The 20,500-nt window shown below is 37.3% G+C and overlaps 2 protein-coding genes across 6 annotated transcripts in view; both read right to left on the reverse strand.

The window, feature by feature from the left end:
• Nucleotides 1-4,593, reverse strand: part of RAPGEF6 (Rap guanine nucleotide exchange factor 6) — a 221,326-nt gene extending 216,733 nt beyond the window's left edge. For 3 of the 4 annotated variants that reach the window (XM_055430393.2, XM_055430398.2, XM_055430392.2), the window contains exon 1: nucleotides 4,290-4,592. In XM_055430393.2, the coding sequence (XP_055286368.2) occupies nucleotides 4,290-4,358 (69 nt within the window). In that variant the 5' untranslated portion in view covers nucleotides 4,359-4,592. Of the gene's footprint in view, nucleotides 1-4,289 lie in introns of all 4 variants that reach the window. The other variant, XM_088838826.1, reaches the window with a different exon arrangement.
• Nucleotides 4,594-10,250: 5,657 nt separating this feature from the next.
• FNIP1 (folliculin interacting protein 1) overlaps nucleotides 10,251-20,500 on the reverse strand; it is a 116,237-nt gene continuing 105,987 nt past the window's right edge. For both annotated transcript variants that reach the window (XM_055430400.2, XM_055430399.2), the window contains 3 exons: nucleotides 19,279-19,476; nucleotides 15,371-15,486; nucleotides 10,251-12,979 (listed from right to left, as the gene is read on the reverse strand). In XM_055430400.2, coding sequence (XP_055286375.1) covers nucleotides 12,901-12,979; nucleotides 15,371-15,486; nucleotides 19,279-19,476 — 393 coding nt within the window. In that variant the 3' untranslated portion in view covers nucleotides 10,251-12,900. The remainder of the gene's footprint in view (nucleotides 12,980-15,370; nucleotides 15,487-19,278; nucleotides 19,477-20,500) is intronic.

Below are 20,500 nucleotides of genomic sequence, written 5' to 3' on the forward strand. Positions count from 1 at the left end.
AATTAACAGAAGTCACATTGCTGAGTGAGACCACCCAGGTGTACAAAATCAGCAGTTCTAATGAATAGAAAGTATTATCTTTTAAAATGAGGTCTTTACAAAATTAATTCTAAATTTTGTTCTGTTTAACATCTTGATTAATATGTGCAAAGCATGGTATTAAGCAGTTAGAGATGAAAATATAAGAGAAATACTGTGCTCACTCTGAGGTAGAAAAGAAAGATTACAGAGAAAGAATGGCATTGAATATAAACCGAGTTGAGAAAAATGCAAATTCAGGGTCTCAGTTTTGACTGTGGTGTCTTTAATTTTGGTATAAGGACTCAAAATGAGTACCTTAACAGCCTTCGTTGCTTCAGAGCACTTAAGCTTCCCACAGAGTAGTTAAGCCTAAAATTTTCCATTAAAAAAAAAAATTTTGTAAAGTGAAAAAGGAAATCAGAGGACTAGCTCAGGAAAGCCAATGTGCTATGGAAGGTGAATCTATAAAGTAGGAGAACTGGCCAGAAAAGTAAAAACTGCTTTAGAACACAGTTCTAAATGGCATTCTTCACAAAACTTTTCATTCTCAGTGTCTGGCTCACTAGGATTATTCTTGAGTTGATAGTTTCATGTAAGGACAACAGATGGTTCAAAATAAAGGAACCATTAATTTTGTCCCAGAAACAAACAGAAGAATTCTTTATTCATTAATTATATGACGCAAACATCTGATTACAAGATTGTAAGACACTGATTCTTAATTTATGTGTGTATTTTTCATAATGCTTTGTACCCAGTAGGTATTCAAGGAAAAATAAGCTGAATGAATGCATTTTACCCCTTCTATCATACACTTTCTTGACAGCTTCTAGGACATCACCACTCAATCCTGGTTTTTCTGCTGCTGCACTGTTGACTCCCATGCATTCTCCTTTGCTGGTTTCTCCTATAACTGACCCTGTAATGATGAAGTCTCCCAGGGAACTGTCTTTGGTCCTCTTCTATTCCCATGTATGCTCACCACTTTGTTAATTTCATCTAGTCTCATGACTTTAAACATTATCTTTAAGCTAATAACTATAAAGCTTCTATTTGCAGCCCAGTCTTCTCTTTAGAAATAATTATAAATTGTATATGCGACTCCTTACTCAACATTTCTAACAGACAGTTCAAATGTGACATGTCCAAAACTGAATTTCTGATCCATTCCCGTTCCCCAAACTACTCATCCTGCAGCTTTCCCGGTCTCTCTGACACAGCTCAAACTCTCTTTGATTGTTAACTCCAACACTCCAGTTATTCTGGCCAAAAACTTTGAAATCATGCTTGATGGCTTTCCTTTCCCTCAAAGCACAAATCTAATCCATTAGCAAATCATGTCTGCTAAACCTTCAAAATATTTCCCTAATTGACTACTGCTCACCACCAGCATTACTATCCTTTAGTCTGAGCTATGATCATCTCTCCCCTGCTTTAATGTGATAACCTCTAACTGATGTTCCTGCTTCTTTCTATCCTTGCTCCCACAGTCTATTCTCAACCCTGCAAGCAGCCAGGGGATGCGTTAAAAAGTAGGATTACATTGCTCCTCTGCTTCAAAACATTTTGGTGGAAAACAAAAATCTTTTTCATTCAAAATAAAAGTAAAAAATACACAATTTAGAGTCCTGCATGATAAACTCCATCTTACATCACCATTGCCTCTCTGACGTCATCTCTTACCACTCTGCGCTAGTCGCTCAGAGCTCCTTGGTATTCCTTGAATGCACCAAACACACTCTCATCTAAGGACCTTTGCAATGACTATTCTACTTGGAAAGCTATTTCCTAATATATCCCTATGGCTAATTTTATCACATGAATCAAAGCTTTAATAAAAATTCATCTCAATCAAGACACCAACTACCTTAAACTGCAACCAGTCCTTGTCTATTTCTTCCGATTCCTTTATCCTGATCTTTTTAAAATTTGCAATTATCAGCTAACATATTATGTAGTATACTTGTTTCCTATATTTGTCTGTCCATCTCCCTCCCTCTTCAGTTAGAATATTAATATAAACTCCAGCAGGGTAGGCCTGTTTAGTTCACTGATACACCCTAGTGCACAAAATAATGCCTTGAACTGGTAACTGCTGAATAATTCAATAACTGCTGAACATATTTACAATAGACGCTTAACAGTCCACTAAAAAGAATAAGGAACTTCTGAAAGCAGAAATGACCCTGTGAGGATTTCATCAAATTATTTATCACAAATAAATGATCACTAGAATTCAATTTATCACTTCTTTATTGATACTTCTGTGCCCCCCTCCAAACAAATTCTACACTCAATCAAAAGCACTGCCAAAGATGGGACTTGCCTTAGGACTCTACACCTTCCCTGCTAAGGACCAGGGTTCAATCCCTGGTCAGGGAACTAAGATCCCAGAAGTCATGTGGTGTGGCCATAAATAAATAGAAGTAATTTAAAAAGCACTGCCAATGAATCAAGCAGTTAACATGTTATATGCTGCTAGATGTCAGAGTTCCAGTCTGTGTACTGTCGGCAGCTGTTTCAGCATTCATGCCCTTAAACAATGCTGCTGTTCCAGTAAAACAAGATGAAGTACTTAACACAGCAAACACTAGCCAACATAACTTTGTGAACAGTTCAGAAAATATCCGAAGGCTCAAAAATAAGCAAACTAGGTAATTTTGTTAATAAAGAGAATTCGGATTTTCCCATTAACATGCTCTCTTATCACTGTGGAATTATGTTAGAAATCAATATCAAAATGTACGTGAAAAATAACCCACTTATTTTCAAGTGCAATGTGACAGTTACCAAGAGAGATCTGACTAAGCCACTGAAAGTTTCAAAAGTTAGAAGACTGAAAAAACACAGAGGGTGACTGAGAAGACAGAAGAAAGTATTAGTATCCAAAATACTTTAGAAACTTCATGCATTTGAAAATTAAATGTCCACTTTTGGGTGTATCTAAGAAGCCATAACAAGGAAAATCAGAAAATATTTTTAACAGAATAAAAAGGAAAAGAAAATTTACCAGAATTTGTTGCACGCAGCTGAAGCTGCTTGATACTTTCTAATGATATAGAAACTATGGTAGGTTCACCTGTTCAAAATGAACGCTTTCAATTAACTCACAATGACCTCAAGAACTATCAGGGAAACTAAGACACCTAGAATTACAAATTCAAGTCTTGAAAAGAGGGCTGTGGAAAGTGGTAGAATTTGCTTTGTTTCTATGCAAAGATCAGGATCTCCAACAACAAAGTCTGATCCATCAGCTAAAATTACAGCTTGACTGTCACGTCACAAAAGGTCAATCCAAATTACTAAGATCTACTATGCAAAACATTATAAACCTGAAAAACACAAAAGTGAATTAGGAAGAACTAACCCAAAGCACTTTCTTTCATTTATTTCAATTACACACAAGACAATCCAACAATACATTCACAAGATTGTTTTTGCTTTTTGGTTTAAGAAACATAGCACTTATGGAAACTTCTCCAAATCAAGGAAAACCTCACCCCGCCCGCTAAGCACTCTACTCCGACCGGCAAGGTTAACAGGTTTTAGTCATTTGCCTGAAAACTAGCCTGCAGGTCAAATGAAAACCATTTAAGCTGATGCCATTACTGCTAACTCAATACAGCAGGTTTTGGATCCAAGCACAAAATACTATAAAATTTGCTAGTGACACAGTCTGAAAAATTACCTCCTGAACTGATCTTTAAATACGCAGAATTCTCCACTACATCACCTGAACTGGACGCAACATTTTAAACTGATGTCGAAAACTTCATTGTTCCGGCAACTGAACAGTATTTAAAGTGCCTATACGGTAACTTTATTAAACTTTAAGTAACTTTAACAGAGGGTTTTTTTTTGGGGGGGGGGGAGGGTTTCTTGCTGTTATTGTTAATAACACGGCAGTTACATTTCACTTACAACTTCCACCTCCTTTTCCACAGTCTACCTAGTTACGGGACAATCTCACTCCGAGAACCGCATTTTACCCTGAAAAAATACTATTATATTAATGGTGCTTTCTCATCGAAAACACTGGGAAGTCACCGGCAAGTACCGGGTGTGCGGCGAAGGCAGCTTTTCGAGAAGGAAAGACGGCCGTCACCCGCCTGCGAGAAGGGCCCGGTTTAGGGCCGTGAACGCAGAGAACAGATAGCCTGGCAGCAGGTGCGAGGCTCTGACAAGGGGACAGTCGCCGCAAGTTTCGGACCGACAGAGGGATGCTGTCCATTGGACAGCGGGAGGCTCGACGAGTCAGCTGGCCTTACCTCCGGCGTCCGCTCGGGCGGCTTCTTCTTCAGCGCCTGCCTAGCGCCAGGGTCCACAGGTGAGTTCATGGTCGCGGCCCCGGACCCCGTGCTCCTCAGCCTGTCCTTAGCAGCCCATGCGACAGGCCATTTACCCTATGTAGGGGGGGGCTACACCCTCCCCCGCGCAACTCCCCGAAAGAAGGGAACTCCGAACTGCGGCGGGGACAGCGCTTTGGCAAACAAACCTTCGCAACGCCCGCCCAGGGCCTCAGCCCACGCGCGACTGGCCAGAGGGAAGCCCGCGCAGGGGCGGAGGGAAGGCGAATGCGCGTGCGCAGCACGCGCAAGCGCGCAAACGAACGCCTAAGGGCGTGACTCCGCGGTGACGTAATAACTGGGGCGGAGCCCCGAAGCCTCTCCCAACCGTTCTACGTGAGAGTTGAGGAAACGTCGCGAGACTTCACTTAAACCCTGTCACTGCATCTGGCTCGGAGTTGCGGTTTCAGCCGCTCAAGCTTCCGGTGGCGGGGCCGGAAACGGGTTGTGACCGACTGACTGAGAGAAAATAGCGTGTCGAGGCTCAAACCGTGGGGCAGGCGTTCTGGGTGGAGAGTTGTTTGTGCCAAAATACGGAAGTTCAGGGCGTGGCCAGGCTCGGGACCGAGCTCCAGTTCTGCCCCTCCGACACCGCTCCCTTGGAGAATGTGCGGAAGTCGAAGCTACCATTCAACAAACGAGGAAGTTCCTACCCTGTCTTCTAATAAAACGAGTCTCTTGTGGAAGGGGCCCGCGAGAAGAACCTACCCTAAGACGGACGCCCTGACATCAGCGCAGAGAAATAGAAGCTTCGTGGCCTTGAGCAGGAGTGGGCAGTCGCGGAGCCTGCAGCCAGCTCAGAATTAAGCGCTGGTTCGCGCAGTCAGTCTGGACTACGTTCACATAACCAATGCTGAGACCAGCCTCCGCTGCCTGATTTAGGAGTGTGCGCTTTTTACATTTTATACATAGTCTGGTTCCCAACAGGCCGAATAATGTAAACGAACGTTTATTAGCTAGTACCTTGGTAAGAAAAACATATATTTTCCGGGGCATCCAGACATCTGTAGAGGCTGTTTACACTGGAACATCACTGACAGAATTCCAGAATCCATCCTTCTAACAATCCTATCTCAGCGCACAGATGGGCCGCACTAAGTCACACAATTTTCCTTGGAGTTACATAATCATGTCCTTTCCACTGAATACAGTTTAGTATTTTTTTTTTTACAGTACTTATGGTTCACTAAGTAACTCTGATTTAAGATTATGACGTTCCCATTAATTTTTTAATAACATGGTAAGAAAATTTTAGAGTAACAAAAAGGGAAAAGAGAGTTCAGGCTGCAACATTCACCATTTCAGTGATCTGGTAATGATGGCTGATGCTAATAAGGGGCTTTGTTTTCCGTTGGTCATTCAGCTTGCCCAAAGTTGGAAGTTTACAACATAATATTAGCACATTTTTGAGTAGAGGGCAAAAACTTTACCACGAAAGCTATGGCTCAGCTACCCAAAATTTTCAGTTGGTCACAAATAATTACAATAACCCACTTTCGTCATTTTTGTGTGTGTATATTCTCTCAAAAATCTTACTAAGATCACGAAGGTTACCCCATTTTTCAAGCATGTTTCCAAAGCCACACCAGTATTTTGAAGAGGGAAAAGGAATTAAAAGTATGACAACCATGAGCTTGGACTTTTAAGGGCAAACATCTATATTTGTGTCTTTAATAGGCCATTTCTAGTTAAATAACTTGGCTGTTTATTTCTGAACTTCAGTTTTCTTATCTGTAAAATGGGACTAGTAAAAAGAACTACCTCTTCGGAATTTTCTGAGGACTACATACATAGACTTCCTTGGTGGCTCAAACAGTAAAGTGTCTGACTACAAAGTGGGAGACCCGGGTCCCTGGGTTGGGAAGATCTCTTGGAGAAGGAAATGGCAACCCACTCCAGTATTCTTGCCTACAAAATCCCATGGACGAAGGAACCTAGTAGGCTACAGCCCATGCGATCACAAAGAGTCGGACACGACTGAGCGACTTCACTTTGTTTCTTTCTACATACATGAGATAATTTACGTGAACAATCTGCACAATCCAAGCACTCTTTTATTATTTCTATTACTTTACCTCTAGGAAGTGATTTCTCTAAAGCATAAATTCAAATTTGAATAACTGGATAGGGTTTTTATCTTCTGTTTTTTTTTCACCAGAACTATTCAGAAGCACATTTAAGTATTCATGAAGATATGGAGCAACAGGAACTCACACAAACTGCCAGTTAACTGTATATTGGGAAACCACTTAGAAAAAAGAAGTTATCTAGTAAAGCTGAAATTTAACATACCCTTTGACAGCAAGCCCACTACTTGATATTTGTCCTAAAGAACACCCAGAAAAGATGAACAAAAATGGTCACTGTTCATATTAGCCAAAAATTGGAATAACCCACTTGTCCATCAACTATAGAATGGGTAAGTAGTTGTATATTCTTTCAGTGGAATACCACTCACATAGCACAAGAATGAATCTCCAACATAATGCTGACAGGAAAAAAATAAAAGAAAAATGTGGAGTATCACTTACACAAAGTTTAAATACAAGCAAATCTGAAGAATACCGAGAATACCGAAGAAGGAATTCATAGAGCCTGGACTCCACCTTAGGCCTGTTCATGCTGATCATGCTTGGCTACCTTTCCAATGGACTCTGAACTGTGTTTAGTGCCTATGAAAAGGACAACAGAAGGATAAGACCCCACCCCCCCAGACAGGGGAACCTTGAAGATCGTATCTAGGTTACTCATCGCCTAAGAGAAAACATACACTAAGCACCCTTTCCTCCAGACAGGCCGTAAATTTTTCTGTATCTATCGGAGTGTAACCTTGGGCTTATTGATTATTGGTTAACTGTTTGAGCACATGAGCACATAGCACATAAATGATGGGGTTACTGGGGTTGTATTTTCCTTGGTTTATGTAAGTCTCAAGGAATTTGGAGTGGTGGGTTCAGACACGTACACATGGGGTATAAAAGATTTTCACAAATGTTGGTCAGGGTCCTTGGCTAAGAGGAGACTCTGCCTTGGGCCCGCCGGTGTAATAAACTGCACTTCACTATCTGCATTGTCCTTCTAAGTGAGTTTTTTTCCCGGAACTCATGGCTACAACAATACCACTTAGGGATTCATACAAAGAAGTAAAACTATAGAGAGAAGAGCAAGGAAATGTTCATGAAAGTCAGGCTGGAAGTCACAAAATGAGAAGGCAGAGTATTACGATCAGGATAGGGCACATGGAGATGGGGATTCTGGGTTACTGAAAAGGATTTACTTCTTGATCTAAGTGACAGTTACAATAGAGTATATTTATTCATCTTATACTTGACAAGGAAAATGAATTAAGTCTACAAGAATACTTAATATAGACTTTATTGTGATAAGATAGCAACAGTATATTAATATCCATAGTAACTATACACAGCTAAATTTGAGCATATTTTCAAAGTCTATGTTGTCCTTTACCATCCTGTACTATGCTTTGGTACGCTAAAAAAAAAGTGAAGAGACAGAGTGAGAACTCTAATAACTACTTTCAGAGAAAAGTCAACCTCCAGGACAGGATTCACCAGTATTAACATACATCTGAAAGGAAAAAATAATGGTTCTTAAATTCTAGGTGGTTAAATCTTTAAAGATGGTTAAATATTGCTTCCCTGGTGTCTCAGTGGTAAGGAATGCGCCTGCCAATGCAGGAGATGGAAAGTGCAATCTGTGGATTCAGAAGATCCCCTGGAGAAGGAAATGGTCACCCACTCCAGTAGTCCTGCCTGGAAAAATCCCATGGACAGAGGAGCCTGGCAGGTTACAGTCCATGGGGTCCCAAAGAGTCAGACACGACTGAGCAACTTCATTCACTCATCTAATGACTAAGTGATTAAGAGAGGATTTTGCTGTTAGAAAAATAGGAACTTGATTGCTTTCCTATGGAAAAGATATACGTCTGGCTAGGCAACTACTCTATTATGTAAAACTGAATGAATGCACAATCATATTACCGTATTTGCAGAACAGCAGACCAACAAAAAGAAGTTAAGAGCACTGGTTTTAATAGCACCTGAAATGGTATAAGGAAGTGAGATCTGGGGTATGCTGGGAGACTGAGTCGCTACTACTGGAAGATGAGAGCACTTGCTGGCCTAAATCCAGAAGGTCACTTTCTATCATTGAATAAGAATCTTTGAGGGTGGGGTCTAGAAATACTTTCCAAGCACTATCTAGGTGTTTCTCATACGAAAACAGGTTTGAAAACTACTTTAAATTAACTCAGGTTCTGGCTAGTCAGACCCATCTTAATTCCAACAGTGAAAGATATTGACTTCTGAGTGCTGAACCAAATGTGTGACACAAAAATGGCATCACAAGTTTCTTGAGGCTATAATAGTATCTTCCTTATATTTACATGACACATCAACAATGTTATTCCCTTTCAGAAAATTTAGGTAACACTGCTTTTATCAATAATCTTACTTTAAGTGCTGGGGTATAAAGACACGTTTTGGGACTCTCCTTGATACAATGGTTACTTGGAAAGGAAGGAATCTCAAACCTCTTCAACTTAATATCCTCCTTAAATACACATGTATCTATATGAGGGCTAGTCAGATAAGTGTTAACGTGGGCAGAGAGCTGTGTGCAACCTAATAAAGGAATCAGTCTAGGCTCACACTTTTATGAAAAGAGGTGTTTCTTTTAAAGAAAAGGTTATAAGAGAACCAAGTCCTGGGATGTGGGCAAGACAGGAGCCTCTGACCCGAGCATATGTTTTAAGACCAAAAGTTCTCCTGAAAAAATAATGGATGGAAATTTCATCCACTTAAAAATCTGTTAAATTTTTTTAAAAAAACTTTAAAATTTTTTGAAAAAAAATCTCTTTAGGATTGCCAGTATTTTCTTTCTTTAGGGAAGTCTAGAACAAACATAGTCAAGTCCACAGTCTGAACTATAAAGCAACAACAGGAAGCACTAACACTCTCCAACTTCCCTCTTTTCTATCTGCCTAAATCCTTCTTACTCAGAGTTACAATTCCCCAGCCCCCAGTGCACCTTCAGCTCTTGTTTGGTTCCACTTGCCATCCCACCCCTACCTCCTACAATGGCAAAGACAAACAAAAGAAATCTCAGATAGCTTTACAATGCATTTGTCACTACATCCTAGTTGGAAGCATTCTGGTCTGAGACAGGAATTTAAAGTAAGTAGTGATTTCAATTAGATACAATGTTCTTAACAGGTTTACATGGCTTCTTCTAGGTTTTAATTAATTTTCAGTTGTTTTCATAAAAGCATTTAAAGAAATTTTCAATTCGTCATTATGAAGATTAGGTTAAATATAAGAATATACCATAGTTTTTGGTTACTATATTTTAACTCAAAAGAATGTATGTTAAATTCTGCCCACAATAAAACAGATAGGGGCTGTACAGGAAAGGCTGGACAGATTACCTAGCAACCATGCTCAAAAGTGTGCGCGAAATCACTTCAGTCATGTCAGACTCTCTACAACCCCATGAACCATAGCCCACCAGGCTCCTCTGTCCATGGGGATTCTCCAGGCAAGCATATACTGGAGTGGGCTGCCATGCCCTCATCCACCTAGCAACATACCAACATTACTGAACATTTGGAGTGTGCCACCAAGCACTCAAATAAATTCTTGATATTCATTATTTAACTTGATTCTCACCACCTCGTAAAGTAGAGTCAAATAAATTACCAATACAGAAAGTTTGGATTAGAGAAGGACAAACTTAGAGGATATTATGAACAAGGTCCCTGCCTATAGGTGTCACACTTGGGAAAAGGATCCAGATGGGCCGGCAACAGAGTCCAGAATGTTACATATACCTTATTAAATGTGAAAAAAAGACCAACATCATCCATCAAATTGACATGTGTATTTATTGCACAAATATCCCCTAGAACTGGGAGGTTATTATAATACAGGCGTACATTTGAGAAATGTATACACAACAAGGAACACGTATTTACATTTTACATCTCCCACCATCTAAATAACTTAGAGAAAGCAAAACAATCTCATAAGACATCTAGCAGAAGTAGGCATTGTATAAAATCTGTTTTTCTTAAAGTGATCATCCCCAGTGTATGCCAATTGCAACAAAATGAAATCTGTGCTAGTATGTTTATTGCACTTAACATTTTCAAGCTCAAAATTAAGACACATTAATAAAAGTCAGGAAAATTTAAAATCAAAACAATTAGTTTATATACAGGAAAAATTAGTTTTAAATCTATAATGTAAAAGATTTTTTCATTTCCTGCTGCAACAAACAGGTTTTTAAAATGTGTAATACACATCTGTACCATAAGAAGTTGAAAAATTGTTTTGAAAAGGCCAAAATTCTTTTCACATTCATCATAATGACCATACTTCAAAGAAGTAGCAGTTCATTCCTTGGGCTTTGTGTAATGAAAGAATAACTATAACAAACAGAGCAAAAATTACAGGATAGTAAAGTATAAAACTCAGGAATCCTGTAAGGATTAATGATTCTATAAGAAACCATAGTGCTTTTCCTTTCAAACGAAGCTTAGTTTTAAGAATTACAGTAGCATGAGCCATCCATTTGTTGAGGACCAGGATTTCCAAAATGGTAATTTATTACAGACTTCAAATAGATATAGGATTGTGAATAGTTTGATGATTAATTTAAAAAATATGACACAAAAACAGACACTGTCTACCTGCTACGTATCTTGAACTATAATGAGAGAAAATGTAAGTGGCCCACATATGATCTTTTCAATATTCTGAATTATTCCAAACAACAGATCAGAGAATTTCTTTAATGAATACACTAAAAAAAAACTATGCCAATGAAAATATATCCACAAACACTCTTTGACAGCAAGTTGCCCATGGGAGACTCAGGCACTAAGCCAGCTGACAGGATACAGGGGCCAAACTGCCCACAGGCACACCAACTTCAGGTTTACATTCCATTAAAATAACCATTTCATCTCAGTCTAGCTGGAGATAAGAACAAGGAAAAATGTGACCCAATGCTATAAATTCGAGGTCAAAAACTAAATAAGCCACAGAAATTTCCTTAATTACTGAAAATTTAAATAGCCAGAATGGATGCATTATACACAAAAGATACTTAGTAACAGAATAAGCAAGTGGTTTTCAGTTTTAAGCTAATCAGCTAATTATGATGAAAATAGTTCATGAAAGCAGAAACTAGTTCACTTCTTACATTAAAAGCATCTTAGACCAGATAAGTAAAGGATAAACTATTAATATAATGTAGTATTTCAAGTAAACTGAGGTAGTAGAGCATATTGAAAACTTTATCTACCCATCTTTCTATTTACATTACTTACAAGAGTTTGGTTCCGTATTAGCCTTTCTCACAAACAACCCTCCCCAGTATATACAAAAACAGTTACAACTGAAAAGTTGAAATCTTTGAAAAAAAAATTAGCTATTGGAAGGGAGGAGCTATTAGAGAAAAGAAAATTTTAAGAATTAATGAGTTTTGTTAGTGTAAATTGAATATTATGAAGCAGTGAAACAAATATTCAGTTCCTATGGGTTCAGAAGGGCTTGATACCGAAAACCAAGGGGTCTCGGCTACCTGAGCACTTTTAAAGAAAATAGTATTATTTCTGCCAATGCTTTGGTGCAATTTTTATTCCCAATTTTTATTTATTAAATTAGATGCAAATATGTAAATATTAACATTTATAAGAATTAGCTTATACTTATAAACAAAACAAATGGTATAAAGTAGTATTCTTATTTTGGGAATCTACATTCCTCAACCTTAAAAAAAGATTGGCTTTACTTATAGTTTAGGGTGTTTGAAACAGAAAAATCACCAGAAAGAAATATTTCAACACTATATACAATTACTACTAGTTGAAAATATATCTTTAAAAAGGCATGTTTACCAATCTTGTAGTTCTACCTCTGGTTTTTTAAAAAATAGATACATATGTACACTTGGGTGGATAACATAACACAAATTTATACACTTTATTCTGAGTTTAATTAAAAGCTGTTTAAAATACTTTGAGAAATGCTTAGAAATTAGCTATTTTGAATTGAAAAACAAAAAAAACAAATAATCACAACTTTATAGATCTCTGTACCTTAGAAACAAAGAAAACTAGTGAAATGACTATTTCTGGGTCATTTAGTGATATACCTGTTGCTACTTATGAGCTGTGGCAAGACTGTAGTGATCATAATCAAATCCTTCAATGTTACTCATTTTATAGAAACTTCTAAGTTACAATGTGGCTTCTTCAAATGCTTTTCCCCCAAATGCTTTTTTTAGTTTCACTTAGTTATAAAAATCTACCACCATCCAAAAGTCCAATTAAAATGAAAAAGTCATCCAATGGTGACACAATATGCACTGCAATGCAGAATACCAAGGTGACTGACTCATTCAGATGAAAGTCTGACAGAGAAAAAAAACTGCCATAAATGCATGTTGTGACTGCTTCCTTGGTTTCTACTTAACTTTTCACTGAAGTTCATTTCCAACAGCCTTTATGTTAAAGTAGTATCTGAGCAACATACGGGGAGTGAGTGCTTGCTACAGCAGCCAAGAGAGGAAGATCACTGGATTCAATCCTGAAATTAAAAAAAAAAGTCTCAGTTCAGGTTTTCTATACCCAGTACATAAGTCCTACAGGCAAACCTGTAAGATACATCTCCAGTCAAGGACATTGGCCACCATGGCCAAAATGAAGAGAAGCTCAAGAGAAAGGGAAGAGAGCCCAAGATAATGAAAATAAGAAATTTTTCCATAAGTAAAAACCATAACCAAAGATTTTTTAAAAAGAAAACCTCTGAAATCCAACAGAAACGAAGTCTTAGATGTAGAAAACCATCTCAGTGATCTGCTGATGGACCATGCAACAGGGTAAGTGATAATGTCTAAGAAATACTATATAATAAAAGAATGATAGTATGCAGCCCTATTGTTCTGGATACAAATGTTTCTATAGTATGATTCACTAGAAAGAAGTAATGGAAGCCTCTTAAAAATACAATCTACCACAAATAATGTACAGGAAAGGAAAACTGGCCAATAACTATCAAAATAAGTTATGGAGACTCACTCATGGTTAGAGAATAAATCTAAATAAAATCAGATTTCATTTTTCAGCAAGTAGCTTCAGTTCAGTTCAGTTGCTCAGTCGTGTCCGACTCTTTGCGACCCCATGAGTCACAGCACGCCAGGCCTCCCTGCTGCTGCTGCTAAGTCGCTTCAGTCATGTCCAACTCTGTGTGACCCCATAAATGGCAGCCGGCCAGGCTCCGCTGTCCCTGGGATCCTCCAGGCAAGAACACTGGAGTGGGCTGCCATTTCCTTCTCCAATGTGTGAAAGTGAAAAGTGAAAGTGAAGTCGCTCACTCGTGTCCGACTAGTAGCAACCCCATGGACTGCAGCCCACCAGGCTCCCCGGTCTATGCGATTTTCTAGGCAAGAGTACTGGAGTGTCTTGCCATTGCCTTCTCCGCCAGGCCTCCCTGTCCATTACCAACTCCTGGAATTCACTCAAACTCATGTCTATCGAGTCAGTGATGCCATCCAGCCATCTCATCCTCTGTCGTCCCCTTCTCCTCCTGCCCCCAATCCCTCCCAGCATCAGTCTTTTCAAGTGAGTCAACACTTCACATGAGGTGGCCAAGGTATTAAAGAGTTTGGTAATAGAAGTAGTAGGAAGAGTGTGCTTCCCACTGTTTGTGGGAAGTTATTCTGGTACTTTCTGAATAGAATTTACTATTTCTTGTCAAATACCAAAATCTATCAACAATTTAATACACATGTCCTTTAATTCAAAAATTCTACTTCAAATAATGTATCCTATACACATTAAAGAATTATACTGATTCCAGCACTGATCTGTAATAGCAAACTACTGAAAATAATCTAAACACCATATAATGGAATGCAATATAGCCTTTAAAAATGATATAGACCAGTATGTGTGGTATGTGCTTAAATGAACATTCAAGATTCATTAAAAGGCAAGTTGCACAATGGCAAATAGAGTATAAAGTAATTTGTAATTTTAACCCTACACATTTAAAAATTCTATAAGAAACAATTCATTAACTGTGTTTGGATGAAAACAGAAGTTGTGGAAAAGATGATACAACTTACTTTTCACTTTATACCAAAATGCATGTACATTGTACATACATTACCTTAAAAATTAGTTTAAACTTTTAAAAAATAAAAAGCTTTACACACAGAGAATCATTTCCAATCTTAATGAAAGAATTTAATCTGGTTTCAGACATATAGTAGTAACTCAATACTGGCTGTTTCTCCCTTCATAAAAGCTAAAACTAGACAAAAGTTCTAGCTTGTTTTTAATTTATTCAACCAGTATTTCAAGAAATTATTCATGCACCTGTGCATGAACACACATACACACACGAAAAGTGGCCATAGAACACAGGGAAAGTGACCACAGAACATAATGAAAGGGGCTATACTATGACTCCTGCCAATTTCCTCTTTGTCCTTCAGTTAGCATTTTACATAACTGGCTTCTTCCCAGGAATAATTGCAGAGTATTAAGACATAATATATAAAAAATGGAGAAGGAACAATAAATATGTAGATAATATACCACCATCCACAGAGGGCCATTACTTCTTCAATCAGTTCATCTGGATGACAGGGCAAATGCTGGGAATGATGAGTTTATAATATATTTAATAATAAAAATGAATATTCAATTTTTATAATGCAAAAATTTATATTTTAATTCATTTCTATTAAACTATATTCTCAATCTAGTGAACTGCACAGGGACAGTGCCTTTCACATCAGTCCAAGACAAGGTTCTGTTTTTATATTATAGAATGCAACCCAGATGATAATACTGTACAGCTCCTAACAAGACAACAATTTAAAAAGAAAAAGGCAATTTTGATGAATGTTCCTTGCCTAAATAAAGACAGTGCAATGAAAAAGCAAAGCCAGAGAAGAAATGAGGAACGTACCCTAGAACCACTCCTAGCTCCTTGACATGAACACGCATCTGCCCCCTCAGGTACTCAGACAGCATTTTGCTCTTGAAGTACAGCTCCTGTAACCGATCTTCAAGATGCATTACACACTGCAGTTAGGAGGGAACCAAGAATGAAGTCAGAAAATGCACAACTCAAAGAAATGGCAAATTCCAAAGCATTATACTTTGACAATTCTACTTAGCTATTCCAACATAATCTAAAATTTGGAGCATATTTTTAAAGCATGCAATTTTAGCTAAAGGAGTGTAAACTCACTAGCTTGTATCAAAGATTTAGATTCTACAGAGCTATTTTTTAATGTGGTAAATTACATATAATATAAAGTTGACCATTTTACATATGAGTTACCATTTTAACTACTTTATACAACTGAGAGGAATTAAGTACTCAAAAGGTTATGCAACTTATCACCACCATCCATATCCAGAACTTTGAAAAGTAACTTTTTATTCCAAATTTGATAACTATAACACTCTTATAAATTAATATACTTCAAATGTATTGACATTAGAAGGCTGCATTCTCCTATGGAAAGCAAAAGAAAAAAATTTCCAGCAGCTCATAGAGAATGCTCTATAGGCCTCACTAGAAGAAATGTTTCTAGGCTAGAATATCAAAAACCAAAACCATATACATTTTGTTTCCTGTCAAGCAACTTGCACAAGTCATTAAAATAAGTGTCTCTTCATGTGAATTGTTGATATATATGTATGAAGGAAAAGCATGAGGTGCAGGTGCTAAAATACTAAATTCTTGCAGAGTATTTTTCTTGTATGAAAACTGGCTGCTGTTAAAGCTCCTAATAAAAACACATTTTCTTTTTCTTAAGAAAAAAAAAATGAATAGATTTCTTGGCACACATTCTTTTGTGGTGTATTTTTGTTAGTATTAATATAATGCTCATGTAGACTGAAAATGCCTTAAGTGAAAAAGAAAATATCTGTAAAACATATGTTAATAATAGGATTCATATACACACACGATTTACCATATTACCTACTGTTAGGCACACAATTCAATGTTATTAAGTATATTCACAATGTTGTACACCATCATCACTATCCATTTCCAGAACTTTTTTCATTAGCCCAAACAGAAACTCTACACCCAGTATACAGTAACCCTTTATGTCCTCCTTCCCCCCACTCCTAGTAACCTATCTATTCTGTTTCTATGAACATACCTATTCCAGACACCTTATGTAACTGAGACCACACAATACCTGTCCTTTTGTATTTTGCTTATTTCACTAGCATAACATTCCAACCCTGCTGTAACATGTATCAGAATTTTCTTCCTCTTTATAGCTGAAATATTCCATTCTATGTATTATACATCATTTACTGGTGGACATAAGTTGTTTCCAATTTTGTCTACTGCAAGTAATACTGCTGTGAAAAATAGGGAATAACCGTTCAGTCCCTGCTTTCAGTTATTTTGATTATAAATATAGAAGCAGACCTGCTGGACCACATGACAATACAATGTTAAATTTTATGAGAAACAATAAAACAGTTTATGTTTTAAACTGTTTCCACAGCAGCTACACCATTTTACATTCCCACCAGCAATGCATAACGGTTCTGATTTCTCTGTATTTAATATTTGTTATTTTGGGGGTTTGTTTAATCAAAACCATCCTTATGGGTGTGAAATGGTATCTCAATGTGGTTTTGATTTTCATTTTCCTAATAACTAATGGAGGTTGAATATCTTGTTATGTGTTTATTGGCTATTTGTGTATCTTCTCTATGTATTCTGGATATCAATCTCTTTTCAGATGTATGATTAGTAAATACTTTCTCCTGTCCTGTCAGTTGTCTTTTCCCTCTGTTGATACAGAAAAGTTTTTAGCTCGATGACGTCCCAATTTATCTATTTTTCCTTTACTGTCTGTCCTTTTGATGCCATGTCCAAGGAATCACTGCTAACTCCAGTATCATGAAGATTATGCCCTATATTTCCTTTAGAGAGTTTTATGGTTTAATATTTAAATTTAGTTTTTTGCTTTTTTTTTTAAGTTTAGGTTTAAGTTTAGATTTAAGTTAAAGTCCATTTTTGTTAATGGCGTAAAGTAACAGTTCAACTTCATTCTTATATATGTGGATATCCAGTTTTCTCTAGGCCAGAACACTGGAGTGGGTAGCCTTTCCCTTCTCTAGGGACACACACACATCCAGTTTTCTCAGTAGGATTTGCTGCAGAAACTCCTTTCCCCTTTGAATAGTCTTGGCTTCCTTGTCAAAAATCAATTGACCATATATGTTAGGGTTTATCTGGGGGAAACTATAATCAGTTGGTCTATATGCCTGTCCTTATGATACTACCACACTGTTTTGATTACTGTCCCTTTATATAAAGTTTTAAAATTAGGAGGAGTAAGTCCCCCAGCTTCATTCTTAGTGCTATCATCTTAATAATACTAAGTTTTCCAAACAATGTGAAATGATTCATTTATTTATGGCTTTAATTTCTATCAGAGATGTTCTGTAGTTTTCAATGTAGAAGTCTTTTGCCTCCTTGGTGAAATATATTCCTAAGTAATTTATTCTTTTAATGCTACTGTAATTACTTTCTTCATTTCTTCTTCAAGACAGTTTCATTCCTAGCATACGTGAATGCAACTGTCTTTGTGTGCTGATTTATCCTGCATCTTTGCTAAATTCATTTATTAACTCTATCAGGGTTTTTTGGTGGAATCTTAGTTTCCTATGTATAAGATCATATCTGCAAACAGAGATAGTTTTATTTCTTTTTTTCCAATTAGGATACCTTTTGCTTCTTTTCTTGCCTAACTGCTCTGGTTATGACTTTCCAATACTATGTTGAATGAAAATGATGAAGGTGAATAAGCCACATCTTCTCCCTGTTCTTAAGGATGAAACTTTTATTACTCTTTAATTACTGAATATAATGCCAGCTCTGGGTCTATCATATATAGCTTTTGTCATGTTGATCTACAAAGGTTTTTAACTATGCTGTATTACAGTTCTCCTAACCAAAAAAGGAAAGAATCTTAAAATCTTGGAAATGGCATCTTCAGAAAAAAGGTTACCAGTGTTATAAAAAAGGATCATCCAGGGACTTCCCTGGTGGTTCAGTGACTAAGATTCCACACTCCCAGTGCAGGGGCCCTGGGTTCAATCCCTGGTCAGGGAACTAAATCCCAAATACTTCAACTAAGACTTGGCACAGCCAAATAAATAAATAAATACTTAATTTAAAACCACACACAAAAAAAATGATCATCCAAAGTCCTAATATGAAAATGAGGCTACACAATGCACTGGTATTCTGCACAGAGCTTAGGGCTTGTTACATGTCATTACTTCACATAATACTAAGCCAGGTACTGCAGAAATCATATAGATTATATAGACAAGTACATGTACATATCCCTTTCTGTCTTAGCTTGAGTTGCAACAACAAAGTACCACAGACTCAATGGCTTAGATAACAGATAATTATTTTCTCACAGTTCTGGAAACTGGGAGTCTGAGATCAGGGTGCCAGCACGGCCGAGTTTTAGTGAGAACTCTCTTCCTGGCTAGCAGATGGCTCCCTTCTCCCTGTGTCCTCACACGGTAGAGCAAATGTAATCTCTCTCTTCCTCTTTTTATAAGGCCACTAACCTCATAATCAGAGTCCCAGTCTCATAACCTAATCTAACCCTAATTACTTCTCAAAGGCCATCACATTGCAGAGTATGGCTTCCACATATTGATTTTAGAGGAACACAAACACTGAGTCCATAACACCTTCTTTCAGGAAAATAATAATAAAGGTAACAGTAGTATTCAATGTAGGCACATGAATAACAATAGGGTTAAGTTAGCTATCACAGTGCCCACAGTAATTCAAGTCTTACACATACTTACAAAATTTGGAGACAAGTTATGTTTATAAAGCTGAAGAGTGGAATGAAGCAGATTGGAAACAAGACTGGAAACCAACACTTCCTTTCCCAATTTATTATCTGTCATTCGTCTCTGGCTACTGGCCACTTGAACAGTCCATTTATCCATATCTGCTATAATACAGACAGCTTCTGCTATTGGTTCATCCAATACTGGATGCTGGAAAAAAAAGAAAAAGAAATCATCTTTAAAAAAGAAAAGTTTTCAAAGACAATGTTAATGGGATAGGCAAGGAAGAGATACTAGACAAAAACAAAACAAAGGAATATGAAACTTCTGAGAGTTACTGCCAAAGAATCCTTGATGGTGAAGAAAGTAGCTCAATAACAAATACCCTGAGATATCTTATAGAAATCGTAATAGATTCATTACCAGAATTTTGTATCCTTTAATCCAGAACTTGAATGTTACCAGTATTTGATCATTCATTCAACAAATTTACTGAGTGCCAACTATGTGCCAGGCAACTGAAAGAAAATGTTTTTACTTTGAAACAGCTAAATATTTAAAAAATAGGAAGGAAATAAATTCACATGAAAGGTCAATGATAAGGTTCTGTGCTAACTATCCCATCCAGTCAGGCATTAATTTGTTTGAGCATCTCAGAGGCTATCCCTTGATTATCTCTTCCTGGCTATGTGTGCTAGGTTTTTCTATTTTACAAAAATATATATCCAGAGTATAGATATAGCAGTTAAAAAGGAGATAAATAAACAAACTAACATGTTTCTCAGGATACTTGGTTAAATGGGTGGGAGAAAAGTCACTACACGCAGCTTCCTAGTTAGTATAGTAGTAAAGAATCTACCTGCCAAGCAAGGAAGGAGACACAAGAGATGAGGGTTTAATCCCTAGGTCAGGAAGATCCCCTGGAAGAGGAAATGGCAACCCACCCCAGTATTCCTGCCTGGAAAATTCCACGGACAGAGGAACCTGTTGGGCTACAACAGAGTTGCAAAGAATCAGACACGACTGAGCATGCGCATGCACACTCACACACTATATCCCAGTTATGTTCTTAAAAATTCAGATCTTTATGTAAATGAAAACGTATAGAAAAAAGAAAATACTCAAATCAAACTGTTTATTATAAAGTTTTCTGTGAAAAAGTACGGAATATTAAGAGCATAGAGGATTTTCACTTTTTGCTTTGTATATCTTTATACTGCTTAAATTTCTAGCA

This window comes from Moschus berezovskii, chromosome 8 (genome assembly GCF_049115385.1).
Source record: "Moschus berezovskii isolate FMDL1 chromosome 8, NW_MosBer_1.0, whole genome shotgun sequence".
NCBI classification, from domain to species: domain Eukaryota; kingdom Metazoa; phylum Chordata; class Mammalia; order Artiodactyla; family Moschidae; genus Moschus; species Moschus berezovskii.